Below are 24,395 nucleotides of genomic sequence, written 5' to 3'. Positions count from 1 at the left end.
ACTCTTTTTCTTATTAATGACATCGCCTGCAGAGAATTCAAATTGTTTTGCAATCAGTTTGTATTATAATTCAATAATTTGTCATTAGGGGTAAAGCGCTTTTTTTTTCTCAGCTGGATTATTACTCACTCATGCAAAAATAACAACAATAACAACATGAAATAAAGAAATACAAACTCAAGACACATTGTTCTTAGACAAAAAAAACAAACAAAAAATCTAGAAATAATGTTGTAATCTTTACAAAACAAGAACTAACGTTGAAGGCAGGAAAAGGAAAACCAAACATGTTGTACCTTTATCTTCACTCCCTCATCCAGAGGTCTGTCCATGAGAGAGTTAAAGGAGAGAAAAAGCGAACGGATGGAGTTCAGGAAATCATCGCCGTCCTCACTGTTTCCGCTGAACCTGAGCAAAAAGAAAAAAAAGAACAGAAAAAAAAACGCTTGCATTGCAAGACGTCATCTTTGAAATATTTAAATGCTTAATGGATTTATGTGTGGCAGGGGTCCTCATACCTGAGATAGAGGACTCTGGATTGTACTATAAACCTGAAAAGATACTTGAGAGCTTTGAGTGCTGAGAAGAGTTTCTCTGTCAGACTGGGATCCTCAGCATGGCCCACGTAATAGTTAAGCACCCCGGTTAGCTTCCTGAGAAGGCAGATGAGGCATTAAAGTCTCCTGGTAATTTGGGCGTGGGTGGGATAGAAGTGCATTGGTGCAAAACGTACTAAAAATAAAAAGCATCCATAAGCCTTTAAAGGTGGGGGAATCTAGAGCGGGTACTCACAAGTAAGCCAAAGTGGCACTGAAGTGCTTGCTAATGTAGGTTTCCAAGACGGGGTTAAAATGCTGAAATTTGATGTCACCAATAAGTGTGATTATAAACACCTGTTAATAAACAAAAGAAGAAAACACAAATCAGAGCATTAAAAAGACCAATGTGAGGTTTGTCAGGGCCTCGCAGCACAGCAAGGCTTCTGCAATTTTGTTCATCGTTTAAAGCAAAAGACGTCAAATTTCATGTTATAAATGCCGCAAGAGATCTGCATTAAGGTGCTATTCTTGCAAACTACAAACTCCTATTTGTGCTGCGTTACATTAGAAGGTTGGTTTTGCTGGAGAATAATTTATATGACATGTTGTCAGCTGACATCAAGATGCAAACATGTTTAAGAGCTACTTGAATGGCTGGATTTGAAGCTGCAGGCATCCAGCATGGGGGATGGGCTGGGCAAGGCATGACGCTGCTTAAATATGGAGCCGACCACATGCTTACTGACTGCTTCTCTGATGGAAAAGTTGTCTGACATAAAAAAAGAAAAGAAAACTGAAAGTCTGAAGTAAAAGTTTGATTACCAAGTTATTAAACTATGGACATCAAACCCATTTCATCCAATATTGGCCATTTTTAGTTTTTCATCATCATCCAGGCTGCTCTGATTCTACCAGCTGGCTTTCCACTGCATTAAAAACCTGCTCCGAGCACTCAGCAAAAGGGGGGGTGGGGGGATGCTCCACGCCAACAGTCCTGCCCACACTCAGAGGTGTATTTCTCATGAACTACTGCTGTTTAGCAGAAATTGTTTCGTAGAAAATGACGCAGGTTTAGTCATTTTGCCTAAAAACGGCAAATTTTTAAAAGACCACAGCGAACGCCTTTAATGAGATATGTAGCATTTGGTGTGTTTACCAGAATTAAAATCTATCCAAAGTGTTTTAAAATCTGAAATCTGTTATTTTTTGATTGTTTTTTTTAAGAACAGAGCCTTTAATTAAAAGGCCTCGAAGGTAAAACTTAAAGTTCTGACAACTAAGCTTTAACAGTCTCCAGCAGATCCAGCAATATTTCAATGAAAACCAACCAGAGCGTCAAACACCAAGGTGTCGTACGTGTCCTTTTGGCAGGTTTCCATCATGATGTTGAACAGAGCATCAAGTGTGTCTTGGAGAAACTGGGAACGCAATGAGAGAGAAAGAAAAATGAACTTTGCAAAGTAACTGCATTCACTGTAAAACAAGCAAATCCATGCAAGGTTCTACCTTTACAATTTCCCCTCCTTCCACCTCCATGAGTCTTCGCAAGATCTTGTCAAGATCTTCGGAGTTAGACCTCCAGTTCAGAAGGCCTAGCAGGTCCACTATTTAAAAAACAAGATTTAAGAAATTCTTAAGCAACAAACTCTTCCTCTGAGGTAGATGTGCTAAAAAAAATTGTATACAAACACAATCAAAAACAGAACCACTCAAATACAAAGCAGTTATTTTGTTGAGGTAACAGCAATGGCACTGCTGTGCTTATCTATCACAAATTCAGGCCCATTTCTTTGAAATGACTTGTGACACAACATCTATTATTTATCAAAGTCTCAGACTAGAGTAGTGGGAAAATTTGATGAGCCCCGGGGTACCATTCTGAGTGAGTTTAGTGGAGCAGGTGAGAGTGGTGATCTGGAAGCTGTCTTTAGTCACAGGAATAGCTCCTGAATGCTGAAACTGCTTCCCCGTTTGCTTCTCCTTCTCCTCCACTTCAGACCAGGTTGCCGGCAATGTGAGATAAACCTTTGCATCCTCTGATTTTTTCACATCCGCCTGAAAAGTTCACAACACAGGGAATGAGCTGTGCATATTGATTGATGGACACGTAATCTTATATTTATTGATCAAGGAGAGATTCATGCATAATCCATCTACCCACCGGCAGATTTTCATGACATACTTTTGCATAATTAGTTTCGATAGTCTGGTGAGTTTGTCTTTTAAACTAGGACGTCAAATTTACTCGGAAAAACAAAAACAAAGATTGAAATATTACCCTCTACCTTATACACGATAAGGTCATGCCTGCCGTCTCTCAGTGTGGTCCCATCTTTTCTCATGAGCCTGACAAAGGCCATGCCAAAGGGCTTCTCTGATTTGTCCCTGGCTGAAGGATACACGGACGCAGAGAGTGCAGGACTATTTAAAAAAGCTGTATTCAACACAGGGTCAGGATCTAACAGACAACAGATTACTCACAGTCTTGGGAGGATCTGTGTCGAAACGTCATAATCAGGTGACAATGGCAGACATCCTCTATGGGAATTGTCACCTTGAAGAGAAGAGAGAAAGGTCAAGGGAAGTAACTGCGGTGTGAATCAGCTGTTTTATGCATGAGAAAAATATTCTATTAACTTTCCAGGGAAGGCATAAGGAAGTCTAAAAAAAGCTCCAGAGAAAACCCTAAATAAATGCAAACACTGGAAACAGGGATTGTTAAAGTGATCCTACCTTCACCGTTTCATTCCAACAAGGCTGCTTCACCTGGTAGTATATGACAGACTTGTACTCTGTCATGCCCTTACAACCCGCCCCAGGAAAAATCGCTTTCTATGGAAAATAAATGAGTGAAGTTACTAACAAGACAGGAAAGTTGTGACTCCAACTAAAATCTTAATGTTGTCACAGAGCTTTCCAGTGTGTTCCTCAGTGCAAGATAGAGTTCTGCACTAAGTCAAAAGCATAAACCTTTTGAAGACCCACTCCGATGTTCTTTTGATCTATTGCAAATGCGTTCCCCCACCCCCCTTCCCATCCATATTGCTGAAAGCTCTGAGCAGAAAACTTGTGGCCCACCCAGCATGTTTTCTACATCATAAATATAATCTTTTTCAAACAGCATTTTTTCATCTGCTTCTGATTCACAACAATTTGAATAAAGAAATCTATTTGAATCGTCAGAAATACAATTTTAAGCTTAATTTTCTCATATATGTCCAACATAATCAGAAAAATGTCACAAGAGCATGTTAAGACCACAATTGCCCCTTTCTTTGAAAAAAGACACAAAACCATGATGGCTTAGCAAACAACTTAGCACAAAACTTCCACAAAAAAGAGGAGCTGTGAGGCAGAAGTGAAACATGCCAACATCTTAGAGGATTTACTTAATTTTCCGTCATGGCATGAGAGCATTCTGCGTTTCACCCGAGAGCATTAAAGTAACTAAGAATATTTATTAATTATGCAGTTATTGGTAATAAATAAATAAATAGAAATGACACATCTCACAATCTGATGATCCTATATAAAGGGTGGCCCACAGGACATGCATTCCATTAGGACCATGCCTCATAAACTATGAATTATAAGGATGACTACAAAAAGATGCAACCTTACATTAAGCACCAAAAGCCTACTAATAAACATTAAAGTGACATAAAAAGGTGTGGTTTTGTTTTTTGTTACCTCCACAGGCCTGCCCTCTTCATCGTGCACACTTATTGTGACCTCGACATTTTTGGGGGTCTTCTTTTTCCCTCGGTCAAATTCTCCCTGAAGTAAGGTTACATAAATATCATTTCTGACATTTCCTGGAAAGAGACAAAATAACAGGCTATTTGTCGAATGTCCAGAGAAAAAAAAAACCTTCTTACAACTCAAAGTACAATTAACATAGCCATGATTGAGCAATGCAAAGCAACAAATGGGTCACCTGGGAGGATTATCTCTGGAAAGCCCATTTTCCTGACAATAGCAACGTTGCGATCTACAAAGTGTGGGTAGTCCTTCCTGACTTGAGCAAGATCCCCTGGGAGCAGCTTCAGGGTCACAAACAGTCCTGGCGAGCCGATATGTAAAGAAATTCAATGAGACAGACACTAAAAGGACACATCTTTATATCCCTCACACATCCCCCCCCCCACACCTCCCCTCCCCTAAACACAAAGGTTAATTTAGAGTGACCCTCTGAAATCACAAGGGAGAGCACCGTCTGTGAGCACTTCATTTTACCCTGGCCTTTGTGATTGACCTCCCGCGTGGCGATGACTTTGTTGAAGACAGCCGTGAGCGGCTCGTTCTCTCCTATGACTCTGGAGGGGATAAGCGGAGACATGATGAGCTGCCTCTGGCGGATGTAGGTTTCCATAGCTATCCTGGGGGAGAGATGGTGGGATAAGAAGAAGAAAAATTAGCTGCCAGCGTCGCTGACAGGTGACAAATAAATGGACAGAAGAGCCGCAGAGGAAACGTGAGGCAGTCTGGATTTATTGACGAGATGCACCATTATCCTTCCAGACATGTCACATACCTCAAGTGGCCAAAACAGGAAAATGGTAAGCAGTTGTGTAGTACTGCTGAGCTACACCGCAGGACTTTTTTGAAATTACAATTTAATTCATCGATTTTTGTTTTTTAATCAAAGGTTCATTTAAATACCAAATACTGGCTGCACATGTTTGGAAAATTACATGCGAATAGTCACTTTCTTTATGGCATTTCCTATTATGTGCTGTGCAAGTTAATTCAGCAATCTGCATGTGCCACAGTCAGTGCAATATAATGCAACTCAAAGCATGTTTATCAAAGTTCTTTTTTGTATATAATTTTATTAGCTGCTCAGCACCAATGGCCACGCCCATGTAGAAGAGACTTTGGAAACATAAAATATTGCTTTTTCAGACATTTAGGTTGTGGGATTTTGGTTAAAAACTTCATAATCACAATTAAAATACCTCTGAGAAACTTTCACTAAAACATATTGTCATGGGGGGAGTTTAAACTATATTTTTGAACTTTTTGAAAGTTATAAATGAAGCAGAGCAAGTCTATGTAATGAATCTGGTATTTGTAAGACTTGCAGAGGAAATGTAATTACCAAATCATACTATTTACAAGACATAAGAAGTGCAGCGCACTGTCTGCAAGTGCTGAAGATGAGAAAATTGTCTGAACATTATCTAATAAAAGTACTTATGTGGCTTTAGTCTGTGAATCTTAAACAAAATCTAAGGCCTCTTTACATCACATCTAATATCCAGCCAATTTTTCATCTGATTAGTTATGAACTACAGATTGTGTAAAGTAAGCAAAGGTCCTCTTGCTTGTTTTATTTTCCTCTTTCACACTTTAGGATCAAAGGTACAGATTAAGTTTGAGTATGTTGGACAGGTGACAGGTCAGGTGAAAGCTGTAGATGTGCATTCTCACTTCAGTAAAAGAAAAAACAATAACAAAGGTTATTATAGTAACACACTACATTATCACATTACATGAATTCAAGTCCTGCAGAGCTCCAAAGGTCCCCCTGCTTAAAACAGCACATGTCCAGGCCAAACTAAAGTTTTACAGAAGCCATCTGGATGATCAAGAGGAGGTAACATGAGACAAAAATTGGACTCTTTGGTATAAATGCCACTCGCCGTGTTTGGAGGGAGACAAATACTTAGCTGCCGCCCAAGAATTTATTTATTTATTTTATTTTATTTATTTTTAAATCGTCAATGCTTATTTTTATATTTTGTTGTGTTTTAATGTAAAGCACTTTGTGTTATATTTTTATATGAAAAGTGCTTTATAAATAAAGTTTGATTTAAATTGATTTGATTTGAAGAAAAGCATACCCACTGTAAAGCATGGGGGTGGAAACATCATGCTTCAGGCTGCTTTTCAGAAAAAGACACAGGACGACTGATTTATATTTAGGAAAGGATGTATGGGGCTATGTATGGTGAGACTTGAACAAAGAATCTCCTTCCACCAGTGAGAGCATTGGGGATGAACCGAAGCTGGATCTTCCAGTACGGCTGAGGTCTCTGGACCTCAATCCGAAAGAGAATCTGTAGAGAGAGTTAAAAGTCTGTATTCCCCAGCAACAGTTCCAAATAATCACAGCCCTTGAGAAGATCTGCATCGAAGAATTTTTCAAAACAGCAGCTACCAGTGTGTGCAAACCTGATGAAGAGTTTCAGAAAACGTTTGACCTTTGAGGGAAACTTGTTATTGAGCAAATACTTATTTTCTACACCGTTTGCAAATAAATTCATTCAAAATCTTTTCCATAATTTCATGGATTTATTTTTCTCTCTGCCTGCTGAAGAGTTTCTATAATGAACATTACAATGTGGTACAATCTGCAGAATAGTTGACAACTAAATCCAACAACACAACTAAAAAATATTTTGAGCCAAGTCCTTTGACAAAATGGCCCATCTTTAGAAAATGACTGATATTAGACAGTATTGATCTCTGTGTCAACATCCTGAGTATTATGGCTTTTGTAATAAATATGAATGACTGCACATCACCGTTTGCTTTAGAAGTAGTTTACAGTTAAAAGAATCACTCCCAAAAAAATAATGACAAGAAAAATAAAGACGGCGATTAAAAATGCCAATTGCATATCTTCAACAAAAACGAGAAACCATGAATTATGATGGTGATTAGAATTCAGGAATGTTAATTTATTTAAACTACAACTTGTCAAAAATGTCGATTGGATTTCAATGCTAAAGCCTCAGTCATATGCATCCGTAGGGAGGGGTTAACCCCTACGGCTGTTGTGGGTTTTCCGTGCCAATGGGGGGTTTTGGGGAGGTGTGGCTGCATCTTAAAGGGGAGTACAGATGGGCCTTACAGTGTCCCTCAAGGGACGTCATGAAAATGGAACATACGATCGTCATGTGTAGCAAGTGTATTGGTAAGTGAGCGTAAAGAAAATGTAAACTGCATGCACTTATGACATAAAGGCTATGCTGTCAAACTGTGCCGTAGAAGTTCCCGTAGAAGAAAACGTGCATGGACATTCTGGCTCTACAGGCTCACTGAGCAGGCTACCACCTTTGCTATTCCGTGTGGGTCACTCGTGTGCCCCATACGGGTTTGCCCATTTTTCACCCGCAGACACTCCCTTATCAACCCATAAGGGCAGTTGTGACTAAAGCTTAATAAGCCATGAGAGTCCCTTTATCCAGGAACAATAACACCTAAAATTAAAGCACATAATAAACAAAACTAATTCTTAAAATGATACTCTCGATGAAAACAGCAGTACAACTTTGGGATTTAATAGTCTGCTGCTCTAATTTAAATGTTTTTTATTTTTTCGTACTGAATAGAGAAGTAAAATGCAGAAGTATCAACGCCAGGTTTCTACTCTTATCAAATGTTTTAAGTGTGACCTAGTAAAGCTCTGGAATTGTGAAACACTTTTTGGAGAGTCAAATACCACATAATCCATTGGTTGCCATAGAAACACAAAAGCAGACTAAAATATATATAAATGAATTCATGAATATATGTAGCACAATTCCATCCAAAGATTTTTTTTAAGAGAAAAGTTAAATTCTTAGAAATGTTTGTCCTTCAAACAGTCAACATGTCAGAAATGATTTCCTGTGTGATTAGGCCATGTGTTTATGCTCCCTGAAACCAGACAAAAGGGTAAAAGGAAGCAAAATGGAGATGTTAAAACTCAATTACATGTCCGATGTACAAGAGGCAAGGAAGCAAAACATGCTTTTTAGCTAATAATTTCCCTATCAGCCCTCCCTCACCTTTGTTGCAAAAAAAGCTAACTTTAGGCTGTAACGGCTCAAGTGTTTTGGCATCAAAATACTCACTGCTGAAAGGGGATGAAATGCTGTTTGTCTTCATCGTCAACTGTGCCGTGGGCAATGTCTGTTATGTCCATCACTGCAGTGATAAATAAGCACATTAATAGAAGTGAGACATTAAACAGTTTTAGTATTTACTGAACAAGCAACAGCAAGCTGTATTTACCTTGCTTGTTTCTAAAAGCAACACTGCAAAATTCCCTACTTTCACAATGAGTAAAGCCAGGTGGTAAATTTCACTCCTTTGTTCCCTGATGCAGCAGTAAGTCAATATGGTAAATCAGATGAATGGTTCTTGACCTCTACCTTAATAAAGCCTCTGAGTTTCTTTTCTTAGAAAGATGATTTTTTTTTCCTGGCTAACAACATTATTTTGAAGTTAAATGTTATTTAAGAATTTGGTTTCAGTCAATTTGCTGAAACACCAGTGAGGACCATTTATCTTCTTTAACACCCAATCAGAAATAAAAAAGTAGTAACTGAGCATTGCAGGAAAAATCTCTAGTTGAAAGCTTTTATTTGGGAAGGCTCAGAAAAAAAAGTTGCAATTTTGCTTGACGAATAGCTCCATCATTGGTAAACAATTCGTTCAGGCACACTACTGCAAGGGAGGAGCGTTTTTTTTCATAAACTCAATAACGTAAACTGGAGCAAACTGACAAAAGACATAATTTAAAAACTAAATAAAACAGCTCACCAGCCACACCAAACGGTCTCCTCAGACCGCCAGTTTGTTTCTTGCCCTCTTTGAGCTCCATGCTGCCCACCCTGATGATCTGACACACCAGGAAGAGTCGCTGCCTCATCAAGTCACTGCTGCTCAGGTCCTGAACACAAACATAATTTGTTATGGCACATGACATGAATTAGATACAACAGGCAGTGACCTTCTCTTTTCATCAGCAGGTGATTTTGTGTCATATGGCACCAGCCCAGATGGCGAGTATAACAGGATGAAAGCGTGCCGTAGAACAGTAAACAAAACCACTGCTCTCCACATTTTTCATTTCCATATTCTTCTTTATTTTTTATGTGGAAGGGGCATTAATTTGCAGTCTCTAGGGCAGAAAATCATGCCTAATACATCTCTTTTTCCTGACTGATGGGGTTTTATTACATTTCAACCACCTCCTGGTAGCACATATGCAGGACACTGTTGAATGTGCCATAAAACAATCGACAACTAAGCCCCCTATGAGCCTATGTTGAATATTAAGTGTAAGTTTGGAGCATAAATTGAGCGATACTCTGCAAAAACTTTGCCTCCTTTCCTGCATTGATTTCAGACCTTTGCTTTGAAATGGAAAAAACATTGTCAGTTGGAGGGAATTCACTTACCGTGAATAGGGCTGGCAGGTTGTTGAGTTTTGTCATTTCTTTAGGCATCCCCTTACTGTCCCAGTCTGCCAGGAAGTTCTCGCTGCATGATTTCAAATTAAAAAATTAAAAAAAAAAAAATCACATAAAAAAAAAAACAGATTGTCTCAGGAAAAAAGGGGAAAATTAAACTTGCAGTGCTGCATTTGTTTTGCTGTCAGCTTTATGAACCCTTCATCAAAACCCTGTAGTTGGATCTTTTATTTAGCATTAATGAAAGTTGAATCAGTGAAACTCTTCAGGAAAGCACCAAGTTTCACTTTCCCTACGTGTATTTTCAAAGCATTCTTTTCATCCATACTTTAAGCTTCATATCATTTGTACAATTTAGTAACATTGTAAGCAGCTAATTGTTTAGAATTGAATGTACTCTACTTAATACAGCTTTAGCGGATTGTTGCTTTCTATTCCCTCGAATAAAAACCCCCTTTATCATTTTGATTGTTCATTTAAAATGCAGCAGAAGTTGCAGCATCTCAGCACTACAGATGTTCTCTGAATTGATCCTCAACTTGGAGCATTTTCTATCAATCACCAGAAGACACGTATTAATCACTTATTTTACCCAGTTTTAGATAATTGTCAATAAGGTTTTAAAATTGACAGCATAAAACTAGAATTATTTTTTAAATTAGTGATTAATTTATTAATGAAGATTGGAGACCTGATGAATTCCGACTGGTCTGGATCGTAGAGGGACATGAGCAGCTCCGAATCTTCCCCGATGTTGCACACAAAGTTTCTCAGATTCATGAGAAGGCTGTAGGTGTGAACCGAACTGAGAAGGGTCTGATAACTCATTTTCCGGTTTTGAAGCTTAGTCTGCATAAAAACAAAGGCAGAGATATGGCAACGTGAAGAACAACTAGGGGATCTGGTAACAGGATGAAATTTAAAAGTCCCCCTCCGGGAAAATCATGTTTTTTGAGTTTTTGACATGTACGTGTGGCATTTTTTTTCTAAAAGAGAACAACTGTAATAAGAAATCATTTCGTTTTTGTTTTCTGAGTATTTTTACTTTTAAATCGCTGCCAATCAAACTGTTGCAAAGTAGCTCTGTTTGAAATAATGAGCCATTGTGATGTCACAACGGCCCAGGAGCACATGTGCAAGCTCCCTGATCTGCCCCATCCAGCATGCACACAAGATGAGGTGCAGGAGAAGAGAAGATGGCACATTGCTGCATTCCAAGCACGTGTTTAAAGTGCGTCCTGTTGGCCGCAAGGATTGAAAATTAAACTTAAAGTTAAAGTCCTTTTAGCTGTCACTCACTAGGTGCATGAAATGTGTTTTCCACATTTGTGTTCTCTCTCTGACCGAGTTTGAAGGCTTGCAGTCCCGCATTAACCAGTGGGTAAAAATAAAAACAAGAATAGAATCAGGGGACCTTTTTCTTTAATACCTCGATGAAAATAAGAAAAATATCATAAAGTTCAGGAGGTCTGAGCAGGCTGGCTCCCCATCCCACAGCAAGTCTCTGTCTAGCCGCCAGATTGCCTCCCGGGAGCCGGCATAGGTATCTGGATAGCCCCAGCCCCATGGCCCCTGCAACAGACTGTCCAGTGTACCGGCCTTCGCCCAAAAGAAGCCAGGATGGGCGTTCAGGAGGAGAACCTTTGGAATCGATCCACCAGATTCGCTGTTACCGAAAACGTCGCGTGTCCAAAGTAGAGTCCTTGATAGGTTGATGCAACGCGGCGACCTTGCCAGAGTTCAGATTTTTTAACTCTGGCCCTCTGCTGTGCGCCGCTAAAAATTGCGCAACTGCGAGACTTTTGTGGTGCGCCTGTCGCTCAAATCGTGTCGCAGGACCTGGGATCCTATCTGTGCCATTGAACATTGAAACTGGCCGCCTCTGCTGCGCAAATTGCATTCGGTCTTTTGTGTCAAGCTCTTCACTCGTGCAGCTGCTATTATCAGAAAAGGGGTGATCAAGGGCGGGGCTACTTATCTTAGCAAACAAAATTACAAAATTCTTATTCATAATTTAAAAAACCATTGGGAATGTTTAAAAAACTTGTCATAGGGGGACTTTAAACAAATGAAAATGAACGGTGCCTTCTCTTCTTGTATTCTTTCATCAATGCTGCGGGAAGCGGTCTCGTGAGCCCGGAACAGGCTGACCGTACTGGTGCGGTCGGGATGAAGCATGTTTCCTGCCTCATCTCGCACAACCAGGTCCAACCCAAGAATCCTATGCAGCAAGAAAAATCAGACAGAATCTCATGACGACTACTATAGGGATGTGACTTAGGCATATAAAACTTTACAGTGACATTTACAAGAGACTTCATTTGATTGTAGTATAAGGAGAAAGCAGGATACATACCGGTTTCCATGATCAATCTTCGCAGTGACTTTCTTCTTTAACTCTACAAGGTCATCTTTGGGCAGCGTTCCTGACACTATCTGAGATCGATACTCAATGAGGCTGTAGGCCATTTGCTGCACACTTCTGAACAAGGTTATCTTGTTTGCCTGTCAGATAAACATGCATATGTCCCATTAAAAATAGGATTGTTTCACAGAACAGAAATGCAACATTTTCACAAAAATGAAACAGGGGGAGAGAAGTCTGCACATACCACATAGAGCTTGTGCCATATCTGCGCCCATTCCCTCAGGGTAGCCCCAAGCTCCTGCACCAGCGGTAAATCTGCTGGAATAATCGTTTCCTGCTGGCTATCAGACGCAAAGAAAGAAACATAAAATACGGCTCACTCCTCTTAAACCATGCCATGTACTTTAAATGACAACATTCAAAACTAGTTCATGTGAATCATCATGAATGAATGATTGCTTATATTTAGGAAAAACTTTAGAGAACCATCAAATGTCATGATTCTACTAACATTTTGTTCTAAAAATAATGATAAACAAAAAAAGGGTATTTGGATCAAAATAAAATGTTTACTGGTGTATGATCTCACCCTGATCCTTCAACCCGAGCCTCCTTTAAGGAGATGTAGGAAGCTGGGAAAATACCCTGAGGAAACAATTAATTAGTATCCGCATAAATACTTGATATATACGATGCGTCAACAATGCTTAAAGTGAAGTTAAAGTAGTAATACAGCTCATACCTTCTGGGATTTATTTCGTAGAGAGTAACCCCTATACCAGCCTAAGGGCATAGATGAACAGAATAAAAAATAAAAACGTAAATGGGGTGGAGCATCTGAATCAGATTCGAGAGAGAACAACGTGGCAGAAAGGCAAAGAGGGATTTGTTGGGGCCTGTTTTGTGCTTGCACTCACCTTCAAATTTCTCAAGTATGTGCACTGGGTCCCCCACCTGAAGACACAGCTCCTGCTCCCCATTGGAATCATAATTGTAGATTGCTGAAAGGACAATTCAGATCATTTCATTGTGAGAACTGTTTACTACCATAAAGTAGATTCAATTATCGCCACCAGTTTGACTGATGTGCCTTTTTTCTCCTATTCAAGGACTGCTGTATTGAGAAAAACACCCAAATCCCTTCTTGATTGCTGTGTGCACAGAGAAGCAAGTCGGTTTTAACAGTTCTGCTTCAAAGCTTGGCATTTTTTGTATTTTTTTTAAAGAAAATAAAGCCAATTCACCCTTGTTGTGGTTGGAGCAGAACTTCTACTTGCAGCACAGAAGATCCAAAGCTTTGATTTATTCCACATCTTGAGCCAATTTCTCGGTTACCATGTCTGCTCATGCACAAGGCCCATCTGATGCAAATAGTGTTATCTGCACCAGTCTGCCAGGGTTCTGTCACTTCCTCTGCAGCCCAAATTATCTCCAACTGCATGGATTTTATGTCCTAACTATATAGGTCCATATTAATCTTTGATTTAAAATACACACATGACAGCAAAAGGCTAAATCAATATGCATTTAAATAAATAAACAGAAGCTTCTTATTTTAAAACTGTGTTGAACCAAATGTGAATATTTGAGTTTTAAAATCTTTCAGCACTCAGAGATGATTACCACAACAGCAATTTAAAAGATTTTAGAAGAAAATTGTGAAAAAAAAGATATAATACAGGCTTTGGTTATGCCACTCTGTGACTTGAACAAAGCTGAAATGGGAAATGAGAGTTTAAATGTGTATACTTTTATTTCATCTTTCTGCTCATTGCCATCTTAGCCATACATGCTGCTATGAAATTCTGACCCTCACAAAAAATTGGCTGGTAAGTTGGATAATGATGATGTTCTAATTATAATAAGGAATGTTCAATATTTATTTTCTAAAATCACTCCAACAGTTTTCCTGAACATAAAATGTCTCCACAGCAGGTCTTTGCAATATGCGTATCACAAAATATGGTGTGAACTCCGATAAATGGTTACTTTAAATGGTTACACAATGTTATAGCTGCTTGAAGTATTTAACAAATCAAATACAACCCTTAAGCTTTTGACCAATCGGATGGACCCTTCATATTGTTGACCAATCCAAAGTGGGAGAACTTGAAAAATTGGTGTTTGACTTAATACTTTTTTGCCCCACTGTATACGCTGTTTACCATTTTCTCAGCTTCGGAATCTGCTGGAATTACATTACTTGCGTTAACTCTTATACTCTTTTGCCCCACTGTACTTGTATAGCGCTTTTCTACCTTTCTAAAAGGCCCATAGCGCTTTACAGTCAAAGTCCTATTCAAACACACACATTCACACACTGATGGCTGATGATCAAACGGGAAGAAAACAATTTGTCAAGATTGATGAATTTACATAACAAACCATTGAGTTAAGTTGTGGTGTCCCACAAGGATCAATTCTGGGCCCGCTGCTATACAATATATATACATAAATGATATATTCAATGTTTCAAAGCTTATGAAACTCATTATTTGCTGATGACACAAACACACTCTATTCTACAGACAATCATAGGGAACGTATCAACTCTTAAACAAAATAAAACCATGGATGGATTATAACAAATTATCTTTGAACCTAGGTAACCAAAGTGATGTTTTCTGGTAACTACGCCAATACCGAGCTCTCAATCTAAATAAATAATGTCCTAATAGAAAGAAATCCAATTCTTAGGGGTTGTTATCGATGACAAACTAAATTGGAAGCAACACATCAGACACAGACAAACTAAAGTCCCAAAAAGTATTTCAATCATAAATAATTATAAAAATATATTAGAATACAACAGACAGTACAGTCAGGACCATAAATATTTGGACAGAGACACATTCTTTCTAATTTTGTTTCTGTACATTACCACAGTGAATTTTAAAACAACTCAGATGCCATTGAAGTGCAGACTTTCAGCTTTTATTCCATGGGATGAACAAAAAGATTGCATACAAATTTGAAAAACTAAAGCACTTTTTTAAACACAATCCCTTCATTTCATGGGCTCGTAAGTAATTGGACAAATGAAATAACTGAAAACAAAATGGTCATTACTAAGATTTGGTTGAAAACCCCTTGTTGGCAATGACAGGCTGAAGTCTTGAACTCATGGACATCACCAGATGCTGGGTTTTCTCCTTCTCAATGCTCTGCCAGGCCTTTTACTGCAGCGGCTTTCAGTTGCTGTTTGGAACTTCGTGGAAGAATATTCCACTTCTTTGCTTTAATAAACTCCTGAGTAGCTTTGGCTGTATGTTTTGGGTTGTTGTCCATCTGTATTATGAAACGGCGCCCAATCAGTTTGGCTGCATTCACCTGGATCTGCGCAGATGGTATGTCTCTGAACACCTCAGAATTCATTCGGCTAGTGTCACTACTGTCCCAGTGCCACTAGCAGCCATGCACGCATAGGCCATCACACTGCCTCCACAGTGTTTTACTGATGATGTAGTGTGCTTTGGATCATGAGCTTCTCCACGCCTTGTCCATACTTTTCCCTTTCCATCATTCTGGTAGAGGTTGATTTTGGTTTCATCTGTCCAAAGAATGTTTTTCCAGAACTGTGCTGGCTTTTTTAGATGCTTCTTAGCAAAGTCCAATCTAGCCTTCCTATTCTTGAGGCTTATGAGTGGCTTGCATCTTGCAGTGTACCCTCTGTATCTACTTTCATGCAGTCTTCTTTTTATGGTAGACTTGGATATTGATACGCCTACCTCCTGGAGAGTGTTGTTCACTTGGTTGGCTGTTGTGAACGGGTTCCTCTTTACTATGGAAATGATTCTGCGATCATTCTGCGATCACCACTGTTGTCTTCCGTGGACGTCCAGGTCTTTTTGCGTTGCCGAGTTCACCAGTGCTTTCTTTCTTTCTCAGGATGGACCACACTGTTGATTTTGCCACTCCTAATACTGCAGCAATTTCTCGCATGTTTTTTTCTGTTTTCTCAGTTTAATGATGGCTTCTTTCACCAGCATGGAGAGCTCCTTTGACCGCATGTTGTCTGTTCACAGCAAAATCTTCAAAATGCAAGCACAAGTCCTCTAATCAACTCCCGGCCTTTTATCTGCTTCACTCATAATGACATAACAAGGGAATTGCCCACACCTGCCCATGCAATAGCATAGAAGTCAATTGTCCAATTACTTATGAGCCCATGAAATGAAGGGATTGTGTTTAAAAAATGCTTAAGTTTTTCACATTTTTATGTTTATCTTTTGGTTCAACCCATGGAATAAAAGCTGAAAGTCTGCACTTCAATGGCATCTGAGTTGTTTTATTTTAAATTCACTGTGGTAATGTACAGAAACAAAATTAGAAAGAATGTGTCTGTCAAAATATTTAAGGTCCTGACTGTAGATATTTATTGTACTGCTCCTTAATATTACCATATTTGACCTACTGTATTGAAATTTGGGGGAATAATTATAAGAGCTCACTACATCCTCTCTTTTTACTTCAAAAACAAGCCATCAGAATTGTACATAAAGCCGGATATCTTGATCATACAAACAATTTATTTTATCAATCTAGGCTTTTAAAACTGTATGACCTTGTGGATGTTTACACCGCACAACTTTTATACAGACTCAGTGGGAAATCGTTACAATTCAATATCCAAAAACAGTTCTTAGAAAATGAAGGAGGCTACAAACTGAGGGGATGTAGGAACTTTAAGATCAAACTGATAAGAATCACAAAGAAAAGTTTCTCTGTGTCAGTGTGTGGCACTAAACTTTGGAAAGGGTTAAGTAATGAGCTAAAAAAAAAAAAATTCAAATATCCAAATAGTCAAGAAAAGGTATAAAGAAACTCTGATTTCACAATATGACGATAAGAGGAGTTACAGATCAATAGGTGTTTGAATAATTCCAAATTACTTCCAAAAATTTGCAAACTTGATTGTGGTGAAATAATCAAAGCTCTTTTAATTACATTAAATGAGTATTACATTGTAATGTGCAATAATGATTACTGAATGTTTAAATTACAATCAATAAGCTATTGATTTTCTTTACTTGATCTCCAATGTTTAGCAATAATTACTGGTTTATTGTGATAATGTGTTCTAATAATAATCAATGATTATTACATATTGGTTACTGATACTGTATACTGAAATCATGAATGAATGTTTTCTGAAGATAATCAATTATTTTGTTACTTGAAAAGTAATCGGATCAGAACCGGATTTCAAAAACTGTAAAACTATAAAATGAATTAACTCAGAAGGGGTGGGATTGTACAAGGTCGCTTCTTCCCACTCCTATTCAAGCAATAAATCAAGCTCTACTTGACTTTAGTTAATGATCACTGTATTTAATTAAGCAAAATGTGATTTAAGTGACTTTTTTGTTTTGTTTTATTTTCTGTCTTTTTAAACTATGCATTTCATCATTTCTGCAATGAGTTTAATAAATATGTGTAAATTCTTTATTGCTTTGACTACAATGCTTGAAATCAATCAATCAAATAAATCAAAAATGGCGGCTCCGCTGCTGAACACTGGCGCCAACCTTCCACCAGAGGCAAGATGGGGTTCAGTGTCTTGCTCAAAGAGACTTCAACATATGAACGGGCAAGGCGGGAATCAAATATGCAATCTTCCAATCAGAGGTCAATCACCCTACCACTGCACCATGGCCATCCCAAAATCACGCTTTGCGCTGGTGTGCAACACTGTACTATTGTAATATTGTACAGTTCTTAAGCAAATAACATAAATATGCTGCATGTTGATCGCGTAAGCGGTCAAAGATTTACGGCACGTGCCAACTGTGGCACACATGTAGGGAGAGACAGTGGCATGTGGGGGTGTGACAATACACACCTGATCTGTCGTCTGTATCTTTCGGATTTAAAAACAAAAAAAATCTTGTTTGAGTGACAATATCTTCTAACAATAAGCTTTTTTCCCCATGGTGTCATAAGGAAACATTCCAATTTTGCAGCATTATTACTTAGGGGTGTGACGATAACCGCATCACGGTGATGACATCATCGCATCACCGCACTTTTTTTAACGTTTTTTTTTTTTTAAAGTTCTGCATATGGTGCGTGATTGGAACTATAAACACATTAAACACATTGATCTTTGCTGTGAATTTACTTTTTCTGCTAGTCCTGTGTTCAGACTTCAAGGGTTTCTGGGGGAAACCTTTTATTAGTGTTCTCCTTCACTCCCTGCGCCGCGCCTCTCACTCCCTTTTGCTGGCTCGCGCCTGTCACCCCCTCTACGCTGCACGCGGCGCGCTCCCTCAACTCACACACACGTGGTTACAAAAGCACAAACACATCCTCATTCTACAACAGAAGTTTCTGTCTCGCGAGGAAATACGACAAATTTACTGCGTTCTAATTATTAATTTCCATTGTATTCATTTCCATTACAAGCTGCGTGCGTTCTTGAGTGCGCAACATGGCCGCCCGCCGGAGGATTTTGTGTTGGGGGGGGGTTAATTACCCTTCTCCTTCACTCTGTAACACCAAAAATCAAAGCCCACTGTTAGAGTGCGATGAATATCACTACATGTTTTGTTTGCGACACCGCACCCCCTTTTGGTACATCACAGCGGTGATCAAAAATCCCGCACTGTCACAGCTCTACTATTACTGTAATCCCGCCCACCTATATAAATGCTGCCACTTTTCCACATCAATCTTCATGAACGGGCGATTTGAATTCACGGGCACCGTAACAAAAAGAAAAACAAATTTGCCACTGTGAAATTAAACCGCTGTAATAATGATCCTGTGTTTTGAAACTGTTGTCAGTGGGGTGACATGAGCGTGTGTCTGAGCACATTTGAGCGGACGTGAGCGAGTGCGTACGTGGTAAAAGCGCAAACCTGATCGGTGAGCTGTTGCACACGTTTATGACTGCATAGCTATTTGTTTGGTTTTTATCATGTTTTTGGCCTTGCAGCACCTGACATTTTTGAAGTTAATAGTTCTTTCTGTTCTGCCAAATGTCAAAAATAAATGTGAATTGGTTCTAAAATGAATACTACAACTGACTGCCTCCACATTTACTGGAGGCGAAAAAAATGAATAATGATGCCGTCAAATTCTGGAAAACGTATATTACTATAGTTAAAATACTTACAAAAACGTAAAAAAAAAATGTAATTGTACATGCATGTAAGGCACCATCACAGAGCTAACTTACATTAAGTGAAGCAGGCCCTGTCTCATATTGAAACAAATGATGAATTAGCATACGCTTATTTTTTTCATGTTAATGGTTGTCAAGTTCTTAGAAATATTGATGGTATTTCGTTGTAATGTATCCAATCCTCTTGCTGTAGGTATGGCATACAACAAATGCAGAAATTTTTGATTTAAACAAATATAGGTGCAATACTATTACAACTTTGGCCTACTTTCCTTTCGTAATATTGTTATAAAAGCACGTTTTGAGTTCATGTTAAAATATGTTCACAAATGAAAATGTGCTCTGTATGTTAATCTGTTTTCAAAAATTCAAAAAAAATTTGGAATAAAATATATTCACAAAGCTATTTGACCTCCTGTTTGTGAATGAAATAAAATTTCAGATATAATGGAAATGTTTTAGTATTTCATGTATTAGAGTTTGTAGTTTATAGTTGGTGATGGCACGGTTGTTAAGGAGAAATTTTCAAATTGGCACTTCATGTCATAAATGTTGCTGATTCCTGATAAACAGCATGTCAAAGAACATGTGTTATTTAGGTGTCACAGGGTACATCTCCAGGGTTAAGTTATGTTGACTTCTATTTAAAATAAAACAGAAGTGATTTATAAGCTGTTATTTGTTTTACTATTTGTACATGTTCAATTCCATTCAATTTTATTTGTTTAGCCCAAATTCACAACAACAGATGTCTCGATGGGCTTTGTATCGGTAAAAAAGTAAAACATTCAATCAATAGGATCATGAATACATAGAATTCAATAGGAAAATACTAATTGAACTAAAAAAATGACTAAACTAAACTGGCATCACTGCCATTAGAGCCTCCTTTGTGGTAAGCAAAAACTCCTCAAAAAAAGACGGATTCCGGAAACAACGAAGAAACTTCAGGGGTGCCCACATGAAGGAGGGATCCTTGTATCGCAAGTCATATTGTCTTCGCAGTATTGTCGCAAGTTTTCCTCATATCACGCAGTCCTAATCCACAGCAGCAAAATCCTGGCTGTGCGCATTTTGGTTTTGTGGTAAAATTAAGACAAATTTGTTTATGTAAGAACCCCCTAATGGTTAATTGCTTAACTTCACCAAACTCAAGTTTAGTAGATTTGTAGAGCAGTTGGAAAACAAATACTCAGTTACAAAATAATTTTGACTAAATTACATAGTTTTATAGCTTAAGGCCATGTTATGTGCCCATACAAGCCATGGCTGCAGTAAATCATTTGTCTCATCATATAACTAATCTTCCTGTGGTTATGTCTCTTTCCTTTCAGTTCTGACCAGTTCTACCAGTCATAGCAAACAGTTGCCTTCAAGTTTTTGGAGTGTCCCCCTCAGGCACTGTTTTACACCAATTGTATCCCTAAACTCTGTTACTGTGTTACCAAAAATGATGCTTGCACGGAAGACACAAAATAATAAACAGCGCTGACTAAAAAGATGTTGTAAAAAGGAAACCACTGAAAAACAACGCTGAAGCTAATTTCTTTGTCATGACTTTAGAGTGATCTCAAAGTTAGAGAAAATAGCAGAGCTCTGCCCCGGCTTGTGTGGTGTAAATACTTCTGACTTGAGGCCAGATTTCACAGCACGCTTCAACTGGTTTGCTCATCACACCAAGACTCGACAAACAACTGAAAGAGAATCCATGACTGTCTTCATAGTTTTTCCATCACGCATGTATGACTTTGGCTGTATATTAAAAAAAAAAAAAAACACTAAAATATACACTTCACAAGGATAAAGTTTTGTTCTAACCCAGTTTGTAATTACATAGTTGGTGCAATTTTCCAACTGAGCTTTCATATTATGTAAACTTAATTATTTTCATTAGTTTGTTTCTCCTCCCAATAGCTTACAAATGTGTCCCCACTGACTTTAAATACACAACAATTATTAGGCCTATTAGTAAGACCACAAATCAAAAATAAATGCCACAAATAAACCATTTTGCCTTCTGGTTCAAAGACAGGAGTGTCATTAATAATTTTCATGAGGGCAGACGGTCACATGAATCACCAGAAAATTACATTGAAAAAAAATGACAACTGCCTCTAGTCATGCCAGGAGTGACAATAGTCCATTCAGCAACTTGACAAGAGTGTTGAGGCCTCACAACAACATGGCAGGGTGCCAGCCGTGGGAGCCCCATGGAGCATGTTGTGATGCCACACTTTTGTAAACTAAAGGCTTTGGTCCAGGCTCTCACAGCACTTATGTGCGCAAAAAACAAAAAAACAAACAAAAAAAAAAACCTTGTTTCCCAGTTTCAGACACAAAGCCTTTAAATTCCAATAAAGTTTTATTGCCAAGAGTTCACGTTGGTGCACATGCTCGTTTAAGTAAGTCACTCCGAAAGTGGATTAGAGAACAATTAAAAAAGCACACCACGCTTGAATAGTTTGAGCGACTGCTGGTAACTCATCAAAGCTAACACAGTACAAAATGAATCTATTGTTCTCATCAGCAACTTAGCGAGGAGGCAAACCACACAATAAATATCCCATTATGCCGGTGCTTTAAACGCATGAACAAAGAAACTTACATAAAAAGAAACCCACAAGAAACTATCAACTAACTCTTAAGAATACAATTTTTCCAGTTATTAAAAAAATGTTAATCCAAGATAAAACCAAAAATAAAAATTAAAGCTGGTAATTGTGTAAGCTATTGTAATGGTGCATCTGAACTGTAAAATGACACGTTTACTTTATGGCTGATGGTATTCACACGTATTTTACTAAGGGTGTTAGAAAATAACCTTTTGGCGATATATCAGGATAGTTCATTTGCCGATACTTGTATCAATTCAAAATGCCGTCAGGACGATATCTATGGAAGCGATTCTGTAGCATAATTAAAAATAAAAGTCAATACCAGAAATGCTTTTTCATTTACAAAATGAAGCTGCATTTTTTTACTCAAAATTAAAATGAAAAAGCAATCCGCCAAAATGCTTTTTCAGTTTCTTCTTCAACACTGCTTACTCTGTCACTTATGGAAATGGTATTTGACATTTCATTTTCAAAACGTTCTCTGGTAAATGTGTAGCAAAATTCATTTAGAAATGTCTACTTTGACATTTCTGCTCACTCATATTTTTTTTAAATCCATGCGGTCAGGGCTTATTTCTTCGCAGCAAGGACCCAAAAGACGGGTTAGCATTTAGGATAATATGTGCTATTAGCCGTGGAGGTACTTAAAACTTCGTGCAGGCAATGCTGCAATAAGCATCTTGGATGTAAATATGTGGGAATTACATCATCCTTTATTTTGTATGGACACCACTGGAAACACAAATTCATATGATGGTTTCTCAGATCGTAGCAGCACTTCCCCCTTCGGCAATCTAGAGCTTCGGATCGGGGGCTTCGCGCTCCGCTATGCAAAGGCGGCTGCCGGTCCGAAGACAAAGCTAGTCACGGGGAAAGTTTCGGCGAACCGCGGAGCTTCCGAAGGAGGACCGTGGAAGGCGGAAATGCTGCTACGTAGTCCTGAGAAGCTGTGTACAATCATCAGGAGTGCACAGCCGTCACAAAGCCCTCTCCTCTGCCGCTAACACAAAGCTACACTGCTCCTAGCATGAATCTCTTAGCAGCCGGACACATGGAGAAAGCACTGACGTCATCGCCCCGCCTCCCCTCTGGAAATCCTAAGTCAAATTGAATTATGCGACACTATTCGCAGGGTGAATGTGATAATGAAAATGCAATCCCCTTTGCATTTTCATTTTAATTATGACACAGAATAAGGGGTTTTTAACTAGAAAATGAAAAAGCATTTTGAAGTATTGATGTTTTATTTTAATTTTGAGTCATTTGCTGCAGTTACATTTTGAAAATGAAAAAGCTGTTTCTGTTTCTGCTTTCTGTTAATTCATTTTAATTGTCAAATTACACATTCCTAAATGAATTTTGCTACAGATTTTCCAGAGATCTTTTTGAAAATGAAATGTCAAATACCATTTTCATTATCGTTTTAATTAAGTGACAGAATAAGAAGTGTTGTAGAAGAGAATGAAAAAGTATTTTGACGGATTGCTTTTTCATTTTTTAATTTTGATTTAAAAAAAATGCAGCTTCATTTTGAAAATGAAAAAGCATTTCTGGTTTTGAATTTTATTTTTCATCATGCTACAAAATCGCGTCCATATATATTTATTTATTTATGAGCGTTTTGACTTCAGCGTTTTCCACTTCAACCTCCAACCGCTAGTTGGCAGCAGAGCACACAGAGCCTCTTTGAGCACCTCTACCGGCACAAAACAACAAACTTTTGTTACCATCTTTTGTTAACATTCCAAGTTTTTACTTGGGATGGTAACAAACCGAAACTCTGTGCCATCTTGCTGACAGTATCATATAAAACTGCGGATTGCTGTGATTTTTTTGCACTGCAGTGGTGCAGTGCAGACTGTGATGTAAACAAAGTATCTTAGCAACATTAAAGCAACTTTCCTTCAACTGGTCACGTTGCCCCGTCAAACTTTATTGTTTCTGGAAAGAATTGTTTTTTTTCCCCTTTATTATTAGAAGCACCTTTCAGGCTCCTGAACCGTTTAAGGGTACTGGAGAAGCTACATTTAGCAATATTAAAAAAATAAACAGGACTTTTTCCTCAATCAAAGGTTTAGACCCTTATTGGTTTTAGGCCCATTTATTCCATTTTTTTTTTCTACTGAAAAATCTTTGTTGTGGAAATCAGACAATGCTGACTGTTCCCTTTATATATTTTTAGTTGCAAAAATAAAAGCACTATGAATTTGCTTGCGTAAAAACAACTTATATGTGAGATATAATTGCAGTGCTTAACATTGTGATTATGGAATAAACTGAATTTTACAATTTTATTAAAAGAAGACATATTGAAATTCAGGTAGAGTTTTTTCTAAGTCATATTTAAAAAAGAAAATGTGTTCCGTTAGAATATCGGGATACATATCATATCAAGGGGCGTGTATCGGAATACTTATCGTATCGCCAGGCTCTTGCCAATACACACCTGCATTTACATGCTTCCAGAACAAAAAGTTATGGAAAAACATGTTGGCCAAACGTAATATGTGGAGGCAAGATGCACACTGCTGCAATGCCCACACATATTTTGAGTTAAAG

General features: G+C 38.2%; 1 protein-coding gene across 3 annotated transcripts in view; it reads right to left on the bottom strand.

Annotated features, from left to right (window-relative positions):
- dock5 (dedicator of cytokinesis 5) overlaps nucleotides 1-24,395 on the bottom strand; it is a 58,619-nt gene that overhangs the window by 26,186 nt on the left and 8,038 nt on the right. For 2 of the 3 annotated variants that reach the window (XM_011479450.3, XM_011479451.3), the window contains exons 2-23: nucleotides 13,013-13,096; nucleotides 12,838-12,878; nucleotides 12,685-12,740; nucleotides 12,340-12,436; nucleotides 12,084-12,232; nucleotides 11,813-11,948; nucleotides 10,419-10,576; nucleotides 9,716-9,797; nucleotides 9,075-9,204; nucleotides 8,384-8,456; nucleotides 4,776-4,918; nucleotides 4,477-4,602; nucleotides 4,230-4,354; nucleotides 3,273-3,371; nucleotides 3,021-3,093; nucleotides 2,825-2,928; nucleotides 2,414-2,594; nucleotides 2,046-2,143; nucleotides 1,868-1,957; nucleotides 793-893; nucleotides 519-653; nucleotides 297-408 (exon numbers count right to left, since the gene is read on the bottom strand). In XM_011479450.3, the coding sequence (XP_011477752.1) occupies nucleotides 297-408; nucleotides 519-653; nucleotides 793-893; nucleotides 1,868-1,957; nucleotides 2,046-2,143; nucleotides 2,414-2,594; nucleotides 2,825-2,928; nucleotides 3,021-3,093; nucleotides 3,273-3,371; nucleotides 4,230-4,354; nucleotides 4,477-4,602; nucleotides 4,776-4,918; nucleotides 8,384-8,456; nucleotides 9,075-9,204; nucleotides 9,716-9,797; nucleotides 10,419-10,576; nucleotides 11,813-11,948; nucleotides 12,084-12,232; nucleotides 12,340-12,436; nucleotides 12,685-12,740; nucleotides 12,838-12,878; nucleotides 13,013-13,096 (2,393 nt within the window). The remainder of the gene's footprint in view (nucleotides 1-296; nucleotides 409-518; nucleotides 654-792; nucleotides 894-1,867; nucleotides 1,958-2,045; nucleotides 2,144-2,413; nucleotides 2,595-2,824; nucleotides 2,929-3,020; nucleotides 3,094-3,272; nucleotides 3,372-4,229; nucleotides 4,355-4,476; nucleotides 4,603-4,775; nucleotides 4,919-8,383; nucleotides 8,457-9,074; nucleotides 9,205-9,715; nucleotides 9,798-10,418; nucleotides 10,577-11,812; nucleotides 11,949-12,083; nucleotides 12,233-12,339; nucleotides 12,437-12,684; nucleotides 12,741-12,837; nucleotides 12,879-13,012; nucleotides 13,097-24,395) is intronic. The other variant, XM_011479452.3, reaches the window with a different exon arrangement.

The sequence above is a fragment of the Oryzias latipes genome, chromosome 9 (assembly GCF_002234675.1).
Source record: "Oryzias latipes chromosome 9, ASM223467v1".
NCBI classification, from domain to species: domain Eukaryota; kingdom Metazoa; phylum Chordata; class Actinopteri; order Beloniformes; family Adrianichthyidae; genus Oryzias; species Oryzias latipes.
This window is presented reverse-complemented; position numbering and strand designations above follow the sequence as displayed.